The sequence below is a fragment of the Pogoniulus pusillus genome, chromosome 26, assembly GCF_015220805.1.
Source record: "Pogoniulus pusillus isolate bPogPus1 chromosome 26, bPogPus1.pri, whole genome shotgun sequence".
Lineage (NCBI taxonomy): Eukaryota > Metazoa > Chordata > Aves > Piciformes > Lybiidae > Pogoniulus > Pogoniulus pusillus.
Genome location: NC_087289.1, coordinates 5634579 through 5651477, shown reverse-complemented (window position 1 = coordinate 5651477; position 16899 = coordinate 5634579). Strand labels below are relative to the sequence as shown.

General features: G+C 45.6%; 1 protein-coding gene across 3 annotated transcripts in view; it reads right to left on the bottom strand.

Moving 5' to 3' along the window:
* The window catches only part of DIS3L2 (DIS3 like 3'-5' exoribonuclease 2), a 206549-nt gene that overhangs the window by 108865 nt on the left and 80785 nt on the right, over positions 1 to 16899 (bottom strand). For all 3 annotated transcript variants that reach the window (XM_064165709.1, XM_064165710.1, XM_064165711.1), the window contains 3 exons: positions 16702 to 16808; positions 15288 to 15535; positions 8192 to 8365 (listed from right to left, as the gene is read on the bottom strand). In XM_064165709.1, coding sequence (XP_064021779.1) covers positions 8192 to 8365; positions 15288 to 15535; positions 16702 to 16808 — 529 coding nt within the window. The remainder of the gene's footprint in view (positions 1 to 8191; positions 8366 to 15287; positions 15536 to 16701; positions 16809 to 16899) is intronic.

Below are 16899 nucleotides of genomic sequence, written 5' to 3'. Positions count from 1 at the left end.
CCAGCCCAAAACTTCAGGGCAGATAATGGGTCGAAGTATGCTTCATCCAGAACCACAGAATATTAGAGGTTGGAAGGGACATCCAGAGATCATCAAGTCCAACTCTCCTGCCAGAGCAGGATAATCTAGGCTAGTGGCTCCATCAGAATAGAGCTATGAGGAAGATGTTGTTCCTCCTAATGACAGCTTGTCCTGGTGATCAGCCCCGAAATACCACCGTGGGGATATACTGCCTCAGTTACTGAGTAAGTTTTGGGTTTCTGCATCCACAGCATTGAAGACAGACACCTGAACTGACACCAGCACTTGCATCTTTCATGTACTATCTACACCTGTGCTATGTGGCCTGTGGCAAGAGAAGAGCACCAGCAAAGCACGGTGATGTCAAGGATAGAGGCAGTATTCAGCACACCTGAACTGGGCCCCCTAACACACATAAACATGACAGCCCAGGGCACTCATCAGAAGGCTACCTTGTGATCCAGCAAAATCTAGCAAGAAATGCACAGGTTTTCAAAAGAGTATGATTGCATCTTAATCTCCCTCTGTTGCTTTCTATGTTTCTCTCCACAAAATCAGCAGCCAGACAGGGATAAAACTGTTTCTGTAACAATCTAGTTGCAGAAGTTATTACTGCTTCCCACAAATGAAGAGATTCTTAACAAAGCAAGCTTAGTTTTGATGGCCTACAAGATCAGAACTCAAATATCCTGTCCAACTACACACCACTGGTTCTGCTTGACACTGCACTTCCAATGACCCTATCTGCCTTCCTACCCACCAAGCTGCCAGTGTGTCTGTGTATACCAGCCACTGGTAGCAGCAGCATCTGAAAGCAAAGACCATGCATCATTCTGTACAAAACAGTGTCACCACAACTGCTGTAACTACAGTGGAGTAGAAAATGCTATGCAAACAGAGAGGACCAAAGAAGCCAACCAGAAGCAAGGAGAGTGATCTCTGACAGCAGCACCGCATCTATTCAGAATTTTACTTACTTAGCTAATGGGTGAAGATGGAGCTGATGTCAGCCTTCCTTCCTGATGCATGAAGGCTACCATTTCCCGGACTGCCTGGACAACAGAAGTATCTAGAGCAGGTACAGACATTATCAGCACCCTCTGGAATCAATCCTGTTAGAGAGGGACTAGATGCAATATCCTTAGAGACCACTGAGCAATCCCTTGTGTGCCTTGTATCTTCCTATGGAGAAGATTAAATTAGACACAGAACAGCTCAGTGAGAGGGCTGAGATGATAATCTGGCCCTCTTTGTGTCTCCACTCCACGCCAAGAGAAGTCATATCTGTAGCAATGTTGCTTATACACTTGCTAAACAAGTGTCATTGCTCAGTTTCCATCAGAAACCAGAGCTTTTTTTATATATCCTATTATAGCTGAGTAAGTCTTGCTCTACTTAACACTAGCTTTTTGTAGTGGAAAATCTCCAGGGAACAAGTTGTTTAATGATGTTTTATCTGACTTGAACTCATTTCTAACTCAAGTCATCCACCTGCCTCGAAAAGACATCTGTTTCAGAGGCTGACTCCAACACTCCTTGCACAGCTCAAGGCTACCATTTTTACTGTCACCTCTAATTTTAACTGCCAATAATCTCCTCAGGCATCTACAGCAGAGAGCATGCTGTCAAACCTTTACTATAAGCACTGTTAATCCCTGTTACCAGCTGTGAGGCTCCCCAAGAAAGAAAGAAATAGCAGGCAGAACTGCAGAGCAGGCAGTGCCCTGCTGCCAGTGCTTCCCAGATACAGAGTGAAACGGAGCTTCCCTCCACGGTGGGCACAGAGACACAAGCAGAGCCTCTCCTCCTCTTATCAACAAAGGGAAGGATGCTGCATTTCTGAATGGGCAGCCAAAACTATAATTTAGCCTTCAATAACTTGGATAGCTTTAGGTCAGTTTGGGGTCAAATGCTGAAATACCACGATACAAGTTTTAAGGGAAAGCTTTGCTGCATTAGAGCTCTTTGCCTGCAAGAGAAGTAGTTCATTAACTCTGCCCTGCAAGGGAATTAAGTGAGCATTAATAGTCTCCTGCCTATGCAGTGGGATCCCTGCTGTCCCCTGGTCTGACATCCTCCAGGCCTTTTAGCTTCATGAAAGGAACAGTCAGTTTTGCTGCCATTCAGAGGGACCTCAACAGAGAAACAGGCTGATGGGAATGTCACAAAGCTCAAAGGAAAAAGCAAAGGCCTGCACATGGGGAAGAATAATCTTATGCACCAGTACAGGCTGGGAACCGACCATTTGGAAAGCAGCTTGGCAGAAAAGAACCTGGGGTCCTGATGGACAAGCTGAACATGAACCAATGACATGCCATTGTAGCAAAGGCAGCCAACAGCCTCCTGGGCTGCATTAGGAAAAGTGCTGCCAGCAGCTTGAGAAATGCATCTCTTCAATCCTTCTCCTCTACTTGGCACTTGTGAGACCACAGCTTGTGTGCTGTGTTCAATTCTGGGCTCCCCAGCATCAGGAAGTCGTCAACATACTAATGCCAGTTTCCTAAGGGTTTCAATGATGACAAAGAAACTGGAGCATCTGACCTACAAGGAGAGGCTGAGAGCTGGCACTGTTCAGCTTCAACAAGGCTCAGGAAGGGAGATCTTATCAAGATGAAAATACACCTGATAGTAGGGAGTAAAAGAAGACACAGCCAACTTCCTCCCAGTGGTATTCAACAGGACAAGAGGCAACAGGCACAAAGTACAAGAGATTCCATTTAAAGGTAAAACCCACTCACTTTTTACTGTAGGAGCAACTGAACGTGGTCCTCAGAGGAGTGGTGGAATCTCCATCTTTGGAGATATCCAAACCCCAAATGAACACAGCACTGCGAGCCTGCTTTAGCTGACCCTGCTTAGAGCAAAGGGGTTGGAGCAGATGACCTCCAGAGGTGCCTTCCAACCTCAACCATTCAGTGATTCTCAGGAGTGCAGAGCTGCTCAGCTGAAGTCAGGCAGTTTCAGCTCCTCAGCCCACATCCATCTTGCAGATATTTCAGGGTTTCTTGCCACAGCACCCTTTCTCTGCTCAGTATTTTTAGCTCATTGTTTTGTGTTTTGCCAGCTGAGAAACTGCAGTTTGTAATTTTACCTTCAGCTTCATATTTCTTCTTAAAAGTGAATACAATGTCCTGTTTATAATAATAAAATCACTAGTTGGCAGGATGACATCAAATGGAAAAAAGAGAAAGCAACTGGAAAATTTAGAGCAAGCAATTTTGAGTGCCAAGTTTCACATTTGTAACAGTCCAGCGGAGGTCAACAGGCTCGCTTTTATTATTAGGCAAATGGTAAAGAAATAGATATCCTCAAGTTCTTCCATGTTAGACTACATAAACCATCTCCCCTTGAACAGGCTCTAGCACTTTCCAAAAGAGTGATGTTAGACATTTTCCACAGTAACACTGACAATGGGAGACAAGCAAAAGGCAGAGCTGCTTTGCAGAGAACAGCCTTTTTTCTCTCTCCAATATTTCAGTTTTTGTTTCCCACTATGATCGGACTTTCCTGGCTTTAGTTTCTTGTCCCAGTTAAGCAGTAAAGGAAACAAAAAGATATGAATGAAATTAGAAACATTTGGAATGAGTCTTAGAAATAGCTTTTGGGTTTCTTAGATTCCTGGCTACACCTCTTCAAATGGCCTCCTCCTCCAGCCTCTGTCTCCTGCACCCACCAATGAAATTTGCATTTCCTCCTTTGCCCTGACCTCTCTTCTGCTCAGGGGCTGTTATTTTGTCCCGCACCATTGAAACACTAAGTGCAAAGCAAAGCAAACAAGGAAATGAAAATTACATGTTGAAATACTGGAAAAGTCTGGAAAATGGCTGAAACTTTGCACCCATCAAAATTTGTCTCCATGACACTAATCCGCCAGTGTTTCTCTAGAAGCAGAAACCAAACACTTCTCAAACTTCAACTGAAAAAAAAAAGACAAAGAACACCAAACCAACTCCAGCCAACCTGAGTAATAAAATGAAAACTCTGGTCCTATCTGTTTTAGCCTGGAGAAGAGGAGGCTCAGGGCAGACCTCATTGCTTTCTACAACTACCTGAACGGAGGATGTAGCCAGGTGGGGGTAAGTCTCTTCTCCCAGGCAACCAGGGACAGAACAAGGGGACACAGTCTCAAGTTGTGCCAGGGGAGGTCTAGGCTGGATGTTAGGAGGAAGTTCTTCACAGAGAGAGTGATTGGCATTGGAATGGGCTGCCCAGGGAGGTGGTGGAGTCACTGTCCCTGGAGGTGTTCAAGAAAAGCCTGGATGAGGCACTTGGTGCCACGGTCCGGTTGATATGACAGGGCTAGGTTGGGCTGGATGATCTTGGAGGTCTCTTCCAACCTGGTTGATTCTATGATCTATCACATTTGAAGCCTCTGGAAGGGAAGTTTCCTCAACCAGACTACACTGACACTTTATGAAACTTTATGCTCTATAAAGTTGACTGCAGCATACCAGGGCAACACCTAATGTTTGCCCAGGGCTTTTCTTTACAAGGTTTTGGTGCTCTTTACAGACAAGTGAGCTGGGAGCGCCTGTGAAATGCTTGCCTCATTTTACAGATAGATAAATCCATTCAAGTAAAGAGCAGAGGTTCATGGCAAAACTGTGCACTAGTGGTAGAGAACTAAACTAGCACAACTAGCTAAAAGATTTCAAAGCCATCCACAAGGTTTGGATCTTTGCTGCCTTAAGTAATATTAAAATATTATGTAAACATTTCTCTGTGAGCCATTACTGGAGAAATGAGAGAAAAAGATCTCTTGGAAGAGATTCTGCACAGGCTATGTAGGTGAGATCACAGCTGCTATCCAACCAGACTATGCATGGCAAGAACAGGCTTCCTGTAAAAGACCTGTAAATACATTCCTTGATCTTCCTGAAAGATGACATAGACAAAATATCCTTTCCTTCTCTTGTCCAGCCTCAGAAACTTGGTGAAACACATTGTCTGGTGCTTGAGGCTATGGTCTAGTGATTAAGGATGCTGGAATGAGGGTTGAACTGGATGATCCTGGCAGTCCTTTCCAACCATAGCGATTCATAGCAATGAGATGTTGTGCTGAGAGATTTGGTTTAGTCAAGGACTTGTCAGTGTGAAACTTATGATTGGACTTGATGACCTTGAAGGTCTTTTCCAATCTAAGAAATTCTGTGATTCTATGATAGACTCTGCCTCCATGCTCTATAAGCTGATGTGCAAACAGATCCAGCCACACCTGGGACAATGCTTAGCAGAACACAGAAGTTGCTTTATGAGAAGGAAAGGCAATTTGTTTCCCATCATGAAAGGAAACATGGAAGTGTTATCCCAGGAAGAGGTAATTCTGGGTGCTGTAGTATTGAAGACTTCATGGTCCTGGAGAGTGTCCAGAGTAGAACAACAAGGATGCTGAAGGGTCTGGAGTGCAGAGTGAGCTGGGGTTGTTTAGGCTGGAGAAGAGAAGGCTAAGGAGAGATCTTATTGTTCTCTAACTTCCTTGAAGGAGGTTGTAGTGAGGCTGGTGTTGGTCTCTTCTCTCAAGTAGCATGAGAAGAAATGGGTTTAAGTTGTGCCAGGGGAGGTTTAGACTGGACATTAGGGAAAACCTGGCCTAGGCTGCCCAGGGAGTCACCATCCCTGGAGGTATTCAAGAAGCATGTAGATGTGGTGCTTCAGGATATAGCTTAGCAGTCGTGGTAGTTGGGTTATGGCTGGACTTGATGATCTTAAAGGTCTTTTCCAGCCATAATGATTCTATAAACACCTGAAAACCCAAGACATTGCTTGGGTTTCAGTTTCAAATCCTCCAAAGTTTAATGCATGACACTAGAAAAGTTACAGCACTGTTGCAGAACTGGTGAGGACTTACTAGAGATGGAATCGTTTTAAGCCACTCTCAAGTAAGTGTTTAGTCAAGTGAGCAATGCGTAAACTGAATTAGTATTTAGGAGTATTAACATGTCTGCTTCAGGAGAAAAGCTAAGTCATTATTTCACTGTAGTTTATCTTGTCTTACACTCTGGGAGTGCTGCACAGTAGTCTGGGGAGCCTAACAGACCAACATGCACAAATTACAGCAAGGATGAGCACCTGCAGAGGAAGATGCACACAGCATGAGCTCTCCAGATAAAAAAAGGAACTCAAGAGCAGATACACACTCGGGTGTCTTTCTCTGCATGCCAGCCTGGGCATGTGTACAGCTACTTGTACAATACTGTTCCTGACAGTATACAAGCTACTATGTAACACCAAGTCAAAGCTGAACTAACTTGGGACGTGTTAAAAACAGGCTCTCCAAGTCAGATGGTTGAGAGCAGAAGAGATGGCAGACAGGTTTACAACTGCAGGACTCCAGTCAGCTATGATTCATGCCACATTTACTAATTAAACTCATCCCTTTCTAGGCAGGCAAACCTCTCACTGTGACAAAGCAAAAGAGAGGACTAATCTGCATTTTACTTTCCATAACTAGAAGTCTCATGCTATCTCTGTATGTGTTTGGACCACAGACCAGTTAGCTGTGTGGCAGTTGACATTAAAAGGATTAGTAAATTAAGCTCAAGTAATTGCCTTAAAAACTTTGACTGTTAAATGTTTATATTTGAGAGGATCAAAAGGAAATCTACTTTGTAGTGTGCACTGTGGTCAGGAAGGGGCAGAGAGGGATTTAAATGGCTTAACTGTGAAACTGTTATCACCTTGATACGTCTCAGTGTAATAATTCAGCAATAAAAGTCAAAAATGCACTTGGAATTTGTTCCCAAAATTGATTGTCTGACTAGAGGCAAGTCAAGCTCTTTATTTGCCTGAAAGAACTTGGTCAGGAGAAACAGAGAATACTGCTAAAACATAGTCAAGAATATAAAAGATAAGCACTTTCCAGTTACTTCTAAACTGCAGCATTCAGCGTTCTTTTGGGGATTTGGATTTTCATTGTTGTTGGTTTGGGGGTTTTGTGGTTATTTTGGGGTTTTTTGTTTAGGGTGATTTGGGGTTTGTTGGGTCGTTTTTTGAAGCCTAGTCTGGATCTGGTACCTGAATGCTACACTCAAGAGTCAGTCAGGAGTGTGCTTTTCCTATGAAAGATTCCATTTTATTGCAATGGAAATCCAGTAAAGCCAAAGCAAGGAAGTTATAGGCTACAACGCAAGACTAGGTCCCAAGTAACATGTGGAGTTCAGGTTCAGATACAAGTGGCTGCCATTTATCAGCTTATCTGCTCAAATTGCTGATGACCATGCCATTAACACAAACAACTACACATATGCAGGTGTGTGTACCAGAGCAGTGTCTTGAGGAATCAGACTCAGGAGGTTGTTTCACCTCAGCAACATGCGAGATAGCAACAAGTCTGCTGATGGAGACACGATGCTCTAGCATAAGCAAGCGTGGGAGCAGAACACATCATATCATCTTCATAATGCTCTTGTTTTGCTTTTTTGCACCTTTCTTTATTCCAAAGTAAGGTTCTAAACCTTTGCTTTTGCTTTCAAATATTTTCTATGATATATGTCTCTGAAATCTGACACTTTAAAGCACAGCAAATCCGCTAGTCCAGCAATGAGGGAGTGTCTACCTCTCAACAGACTGTGGAGCTCCCAGGCTAGTGGGAACACCACTAAGTTGCAGTGATGGCTAAATGTGAGGTAGGTGGGCAACACAGAGTTGCCAGGCTGCAGCGAGAGACTGCGTTTGCCAGCTGCTAATCTGATCAGGAGCCGTCATAAACTCCACAAGACATCAGTGCTTCAAAACAGAGAAGAATGTTGAGACTAGACAGGAAAATGCAGGACAGTCTCTACCTGTGCTTAAGTCTCAAAGTAACAGTGTCCAAGATCATTTGATCTGCCAGGCATTCAGAAAATCTCTGCTATAAAACTACCACTAAAATACGTAATACATTCCAGACAAAGACATAAAGCTTTCAGATTAGGTGCCAAACACCCCATTTTCAGTTTGCAATAGCTCTTCTGAGAGAAAAAGTCTCTTTGCTCCATAAAATGCTTCTTCAATTCCTCTGCTTTCAGGTGTACTTTCAAAAGCAGTTTCTGTGCATGCTAGCACAGGTAACATACAATACTGTATATGTAATAAAGTCATCACCTTTTCAAAGTGTGGTGAAGCTGAAACAAAGTTGCACAACCCTGCTCCCACCTCAGAAGGAGCATCAGACCACAATTTCTGTCATTACCTTAAATCTCTTCTTTTGGCCAGCTCTCCTGGTGAGATAACCCAGGGCAGGCTCTGGGGAAGGCATTCCAGGGCTTCGGGAGGGAAGTCTGAGAAATCCACACCATATTCTGTCAGGATCCCTTCTGTTTCTGGCTCAATCTCTCCAGCCTGCCCAAGACTTTTGGCCAACTGCCTGTAGAAAGAAAGAAAATGCTGCTTTTGTAAAGTGTATAATTCTTACTGTCATGTTGTGACTGTCCCTGCAGAGCGGCTGCGAAGCCCTCAGACGTGCTCCTTCACATATTCACTTCTCCATCAGTTTTGGCAGAGGACTTTGAAGGAATTCAGACCACAACATGACTTACATCTGCTGGAGATGCAAAACACTATCCAGACAGTACCCTGGGATGTTTTGTGCATCTCATTTTAGGGAAGCATTTTATATTACTAGGTTTTTGCAGAGGTAAGAAAATACATCTAACAGGGCTAAGAAAAGCCCAGCTCTCCACACAGGCAGCTCTAGCTCTGCACATGGCTAGTTCCCTTGAGACCCTTCTTCCTCTCCTCATCACTGAAAAAAGATGATTCACCCCTAACACCCAAAATAGAAAACAGATTCCCACCAGATCCCAGACAATTCCACAGAAGACAGCTCCTTGGAAGCCCAGCACACTGCTCTCCTCAAAAGAGGACACACACGTCTGCCTGGGAAAACACGTGCCCTGTGAAAACAGGTGTGAAGAACTCCTTCCTGCCTTCCTGCGAGGTGCTGCACAGACAGACATGTCCATAGATTGCCTTTCCAACCATTTTCCAGGCTCTTCCAGGACCTAAACATTCTCAGTTTGCCCCTCCCCTCCTACCTAAGCAGAGGTCCCTAAACCAGGAGCTGAGTGCAGAAAATCCAACGATCTAGAAGCAAATCATAAACGGAGGAAACTGTCCCCTACATGCTAATAGTCTTTGATGAAGCATTCTGCACATGTGTGGATAAAGCTGCTGCTCCGTTATGCTTACAGAAAGTTTCCATCTGCTCCAGTGCAAACCTCAGTACACATTTGTCCAAGAGCTCTGCTGTCAAACAAGCACTCTGCTCTGGACAAAGTGTGCAACCCGGGTTTCCAAAGGAGCGGGACATTTGTTCCCCTCCCAGCTGGTTACAAATATCACATGATGAGAACCTATGCCCCATGGTGGCTTTCCATGTCCCCTTCCTCACCTCAGATGGCTTTACAGTACACAGAGGCTTTTTTTTATATATATATATATATATATATATATACTGCCATTAGGGCAAATGGCACATTACAGCCAGAGAGATAACTCTCCCAACCCAAGAAAATTACAACTGAAATTAAGGCAAATCTATCAAAATATGACACAGAAGAGAGGGGTAATAACACAGCACAGAACCAGTCACTCTAATAAGTGGTTTTTTTCCACCACATAAAATACACAATCATTATATTGATCCTTCTGCTTTAATTCCAACGAGCGAGAACAGGCACTAATTACTTTCTGAAGCGGGGGCCAAAACAGTGCACTTGTCATTTGGATGAGCCAGACGCTCTCCGGGCTTCAAATGTGCCATAAAGCCACAGAACAAACCCCGTCCGCGCGGCGCGAGCAAGCCCATCTTCTTTATGGGAGCGTGGCTCCTTCTCCTCACCGCGGGAAGGGCTGTGTAATAAACCTGTCACGCTGGGTAATATGCTGGAAAGGATTGCGCGCTCCGTGGCCTGCTAAATTGCACAGCTCACGTTGCCTCGCTTTAAAAGAAGAAGGAAAACAAGGATAAAAGATATTTCCCTCCATTGTTTCGGCTTTATGTGCAAACTCTACGGCAGAAAGGCGTGCGCGCCTGGCGTCGAGGTGGGGTTCTCTGCTCCTGCAGCTCGGTCCTGGTCTGATCCTTGTTTTAATGTAAGCAAACAGGGCATGGGGTTTATCTGCCTCTCTTTCAGCAGCACCAATAAACCAGAGAAATCATCACACTTCATTTCCAGTCCCTAGTGTGGAGCTTGGGGGCTCTGAGTGAGGAACACAAGCCCTATGAGGAGAGACTGAGGGAGCTGGGGTTGTTTAGCCTGGAGAAGAGGAGGCTCAGGGGGGACCTCATTGCTGTCTACAACTACCTGAAGGGAGGATGTAGCCAGGTGGGGTTGGTCTCTTCTCCCAGGCAACCAGCAATAGAACAAGGGGATACAGTCTCAAGTTGTGCCGAGGTAGGTCTAGGCTGGATATTAGGAGGAAGTTCTTCACAGAGAGAGTGATTGGCATTGGAATGGGCTGCCCAGGGAGGTGGTGGAGGCACCATCCCTGAAGGTCTTCAAGAAAAGCCTGGATGAGGCACTCGGTGCCATGGTCTAGTTGAATGGATAGGGCTGGGTGCTAGTTTGGACTGGATGATCTTGGAGGTCTCTTCCAACCTGGTTGATTCTATGATTCTATGAAGAGCTTGCGGGCTTGCAGGCCCAATGGCACCTAAAGGGATGGATTGAAGAAAAAACAGGAGGGGAAAAGAGAGGACATGTTGCCCTACCTAAGTGAAAAGGCATGGGCTTGAGGCTCAGGTGGTCCTTCACTTGGAAGGGTAGAAGTGCCAAGTGCACCAAAGAGCAGCTGGACATCTGCACAAGTCAAGGAAAGCACCTTTGAATGCTAGAGAGCTTTGCAGCTCAGTCTTGAAACCCATGTTCCCTTGATCCGTTTACTGAAATTAGATTACGAACCATAAGGGGTTTACCCAGAGGTTTGATATAGGACTAATATCTTTTTAATAGTAATTAACATTTGATTTACAGTGTTCCAGGGAACAGTTCCCAAGTACCTTGAAATAAAAAGTGTACAACTGGCTTTAATTGGGGCCATGTTACAGTTCATGCAGACACGGTGACTTGCATCAGAGCAAAATCTGACAGCACAGCATGTGATCAAAGGTAAGCCATATAGGATCACCAGTGGCCCTGGAGTAACAGCCAGGCTCTAAAATCACTCACGGGGCTCCACGGCCACCAAGGGCAGCAAGAATAGTTCAAGAGGCTTATAAACAACAACAGGCACAGGGCCCAGTGGCAGTCAGACGTCTGTGACACCCCAGGCTTGCGTAGGTCTTTTATTCTCAAAAACATAGTGTTAAAGAGCAAAAATACCGTGATGGATACAGACGTCAGCAGGTCTTGTCTGGGACGTCGGTGGGGGAATGCTACCGTGAATGCCTTGGACTGACGTCAGGCTCAGGGGCAGCGTGCTGCGGTCGGGGCACGGGGCAGCGTGCTGCGGTCGGGGCACGGGGCAGCGTGCTGCGGTCGGGGCACGGGGCAGCGTGCTGCGGTCGGGGCACCGGGCAGCGTGCTGCGGTCGGGGCACCGGGCAGCGTGCTGCGGTCGGGGCACCGGGCAGCGTGCTGCGGTCGGGGCACCGGGCAGCGTGCTGCGGTCGGGGCACCGGGCAGCGTGCTGCGGTCGGGGCACGGGGCAGCGTGCAGCTCAGGGTATTCCTCCAAACCAGCTGTGGCTGTAAGCTCACTGAACTGGTTCAAGATGCCATCTCACCAGAGCTTGACCGCCCAGGTGTGTGCCCCTGAGGCAGAGTCACACTTGTGCTGCCATTCTCCCCTTTCTGACAGTGATCACATCTGTTTGGCCATCCATTTCCACAACCATTTGGGCCCTCTCCGTTCCTCATACTCAGAGGAAACTGTCTAACATGCTCCAAGTTTACACGATACAAACTCTCCCAAAAGACAAAGCATAATCACCTAAGGCTTGTTTCCTTTGGAAAGCCACAGGCTCCCACGTGCAAGTGAATAACTTAAGGTCATCAAGCTGGGGACTTAACAACCTTCCTCAATCTTTCGTGGAGACTGAGCAGCCATGTCCATGGTCATCCTACACCCAGAGAGCATCCTACACATCAATAAGCCACCATTCCTAGAGGAAGCCTGTACCAGAGCAGGAGAGGGGACAGCAAGGAAGGTCACATGGCTGCTCCGACTACCCAAGATCCAGACATTAAGGCAGAGATGCACAGGCTTGATAAAGCCCAAAGATCTCAGTGGAGAAGAAAAGATGGCTGCAGGGCTGCACATCACAGAGAGAGAAAACTGTATCATGGGAACCCACAACACCCAAGAGCACAGTCCAGTCCCACTCCATATCACAGAGCCACCTTCCTTTAACTGCCAGGTTAGTACTCACTGCCAGAGTACAGGAGCAGCACGGTGCGCCCCATGCAGAAGAGATCATCCCACGCTTCAGAATGGTATGATGCCAAGGGCACACAGCTTTACTGAGAGACAGACCCACCTGCAAGAAGGTGTTTTCCAATAGTTATGCTGCTCAGGAATTGGACCTCCCCTTAAGCTTTACACTGAGATGGAGATGAAAGGAATTCAAGCCGCTTGGGTGGCTTGGAAAGAGCATGAAGTGAAAGAAGATCTTGCAACATTTCATTTCATCATACGTGGGGACAAAAAGATTCCACCTTTGTCATCTCCAAAAGCACTGAGAAGTCTGAACTAAGACTCCCAACGGCCCTGTGCTCCAACACTGATAAAAGGTCCCCAGAAAATAACTGCACATAATGTAGCTTGTAATAGTCATCTAGAAAAGGAGAATATTTTGGAGTTATTTTGCTTTACCTGCTACCTGAAGCAGGTACAGTCAGATGGCATTTCGCTGCCGCACTAAAAATCACTTTGCCTGCACAAGGGAGCACAGCAGCACACACTCAGGGCATTACCAGGTGGACATGAAGCCCTTCGGCCCTGCCTGCCCCTTCCCTGCAGTTGGGGTGTCAGGGTAGCCTTCCAGAGGGGACAGTCTCTCACTGGTGACCACCAGGTGGCAATCACGACACAGAAACGCACCCCCTCCCCAAGGACACCTCTAGGGACTGTTAGGTTCCCCCCGTGCAGGTGACTACTCTAGGTGGCTGCTGTCATCACCAAACTCTTGCCCAGGCCACACCTGGTCACTGTGAAGGCTGGACTATGCCATTAACTTTGCTTGGAAACCTGGCACTGAACTTCCCACGGGAAAAGGAAAGCTGAGCAAAGTGCATGACCAGCCTGAAGGAGCTCAGCTGCAGCAGGAAGAGTACCTGGAAACACCCAAGGCAGCCAGAGAAAATGACTGCCAACTATGGAGGGAATTTCCCTTGTCATACTTCCAGCAGACTTAGACAGTGCACAGTGCTGACCTCTATGCTCTTTAGTCCAGACACCTTCAAAGCCATGCTGGTGATGCCCCAAGGGTATCATGAAGTCAGTGGGCAGAACTAAGGGGACCGCAAGTTCAAAAAACTAAGCATGCAATGAGCTGCAGTTCACTTGCTCTTCTCTCCTCCAAGTGGCTCATGACTAGCAACATGGCTTATAACCAAGCCCATCAACCATCCCAAAAGCAAACAGGAACTTTTGGGACCTTCAAGAGGTTGCTTCCTTGTCTTTTAGTGTTTAAACAATCATGCAATAATTATAGTTAAAAACAAAATGGGTCACCAAGGTTTTATGCTCCCATCTCTACGAGGCACTTACTGAAGTGCAATCAAATCCCAGAGGAAATGGCAATGTATGAAGACAAAGATGGATATTTTATTTCCTGACAACACCCTTTACATCTTGGAAACTACCTAAACAGCCAGAAATATACAATGTTGTCAGAAGCAGAGATTAAAGACGTACGTATCAGCCAATGAAAGAAGACATTAGCCCATCCTCCTAATTTCCCTTGTTTCTGCTGAAAACGGGGGTTTGTTCATGACAGGAAGCCAAGCAGTACAATCACCCTCCAGTCTTTTCTCTGTTGGAGTCAAAGAAGACAAAGAAAATCTCTTGCCAATAAGAAAGTTAGTCACAGTGAAGTTCACGGCACAGCCAGACCCTAGTTAAGTGAGGCTCAAAGGGAGGCCACTTCAGTTCATGCACTGCAGTTTAACTGGGAAACACTGAGTGACTTAACAGCTCATGTGGCTCTCAAGCAGTACACGTGAAATTTGCTACTACTGGGCACATAAAACAACCACAACTGATAATGAACTTAAATTCAGGGAAACAGGGACTGCAATTTAGCTTACTTTTTAGTTCTAGGGCTGACAGATGTGCCAATATACTTACTCTTTAAAGAAGGGGGAAAATTAAGAAGTTCATAGAAGTTATAAGCATTACCAGGATTTACCAAAACACCCCACGATGCTGACACTGTATGTTAGCTATGCTGCCCTGTCAGAACAGCTCTCCAAAGAGAAAACCTGAGCTTTATGCCCACCTCCCATGAATGCTGCAGGTTTTATCCAGATTCTTCACCTGTAAAAACTGACCAGACTGCCACAGGTTAGAGATCACCAACTAAGCCAGGATTACTCAGAGGTTTTCCCACTGTAACTGAATAGATTTATCAATGTCCACCTTTTCTTACTGAGACCTCCTCAATGGAAAACAGTGTGGCCACACCAAGTGGGAATGCTGCAGCTGTTCCCAAAAGAATGAAATCGCTGAGACAGGTAAAATGAATTTGCAATCTGGATCCAGTCCAGCATAGATCATTTGTGTAGCCCTGTCTTAAAACCTCCTCCTTCATGGCAGTGCCTGCAACTGGAACTCTAGACAGTAATGTCTTGACAAGTGCCTCCTGAAATGTACAGAGTGCAACAAAATTCTCATCTGTTTCTCTGGTGAATTAATCTTCCCATAGTTTCTACTTTCCTCCCTGCAAGCAATGCAAGCCTAAACCCACAAAAACCTCTGACTTCTTTCTATTTGTTATCAGTAAAAGACAGAAAACCAAAGGTGAGCCTCACGGCTACTGACCTTCTTCCACTGCCATTAGTGAAATGCCTACACACTGTGTACTACTCTTACACAAAGGCAGGAAAGACTGAAAGGCTGCCCAGCCCCCCACAGTGCTCATGTTGGTCAAGGCTAAGCACCTGTGTGTGTTTCCTCTAGCCTGCAAGCTCTTCTGAGCAAAAGCCACAATTCATTCATGCTGTGATGTGCCAGCACACTGAACCAAGCAGCAAAAGAAATGATCATTATGTCCCCACGAGGTACACCAGTGAACAACTCCAACTAGAAGCATCAGTCATCTCTGCTTCCAAAGGCTGCCACATACCCTGTTGCAAAGTTGCTGTCCTCTTTCCAGTCCACTATGCGACAGATGAAGAGCATATCTGAATAGTCCTCAGGCCTGGTCACAAAGTCTGGAGGGCAATCAGCCAGGGATACGTAGACCCTGGGTACTCTGTGGTCCACAGGTGAGAACATGGCACACCTCTTGAAGAGTTCACTGTTCTTGTCTGCCAGAAGCTTGATGAAGCCAGTAGCTGCTCGGGAATGCTTCTTCTCCAAAATATAGACCACCTGAGAGAGATAAAGGTTTCCACAGTTAATATCTTCAGAGGCACTTATTTCAGCAGAATACAGAGGCTCGGTAGAGTATCTGAAATAATCGTGGGGCCTAGATGATGTTTTCCCTCTGTGTGTACCTCTGTGTGCCTTTTTTAACTGAGTACCTATTCACAAAGTGCTTTCCTTGCCATCTTGCTCATGGCTATAGAAGTGCTAAGTGTCTTCCAAGTGCTAGCTCTCTGCTGCAATTTTCTTGATTACAGAACAAAACCAGACAAGAAGCAGATGCTTCCAAACGCAGGGAATTAGCCACGACATACAAGCAACTACTGTAAAAACTTCAATTTGTATCCCCAACCTGTGATTTCAACATTCAGCACAGAACAGGCCAGTCCAAAACTGGTGCCACTGGCAGATCCAACACTAACCACAGGAAAGGATATGCTGTGGGGAATTTGGCAGCTCTTCTCTCTGTGCTTTCTGAAGTTAGGGGTTATTTTACCTTTATACAAGATGGCTTTGAGAAGAATAATAAATTACAATATCACTAAATAATTGTTCCAGAGAGGTGTTCATCCAGGCTATATTTTTTTAGACCACAATAAATCATGGATAACAGAAATATTATAGCTGATTTCCTAAGCTTATGCAGAAGAATCCTTCCAGAAGGGTTTAGAAGCTACATCTCTGTGCAATGCTGAGCACTGGAACTGCCATGCTGGATAAGACTAGAGGACAGCCTAGCCCACAACAGGGATCAGAATCAGAGGCTGTAAGAGAAAGCATAAGAAGTGGAAGAAGAGACCTGACCCAGCCTGACCCAGTAGTCCTTTTCTGGTCTCTTAACATTCAGAGATTGATTCAAATCCTGAACCAGCAGCACTTTCTGAAGTCTGTACGAATTAATTCTGACAAGTTTGGATATCCTTGTGCTCATATTAGTTACCCAATCTTTCTCCTGAATCCTGCTAAGTAATTTTGTGTAACAAACAAAGGGAATTTAAACCAGCATAATTGGTAAGAATAACAAGACACTTGATTTTTATCAGATTGGACTATTACTCTCTTTGAAATGGGGAACGAGATTCCACAATCAACAGATGGAGACTACAGGGAAGTCAGGGCTGGTCTCCTTCAGCAGCACATGCATGCTTGCCTGTCACTAGCCACAGACTTACTTTAGCTGTCCTTTGAAGAGACTTATCTGGGAGGAGCCTGGGATCACTCATCTTGGGTCCATCACCTTGCTTGGCTCTGTGCACGCCACCAATCCCAACAGTCTTCGCTGCATCAAACAGACACAACAGTTACTGCAGAACATTGCCATGACAGCCTTCTGTTGGGCCTTTCCTGTAAACTACAATACAAGGTGCAAG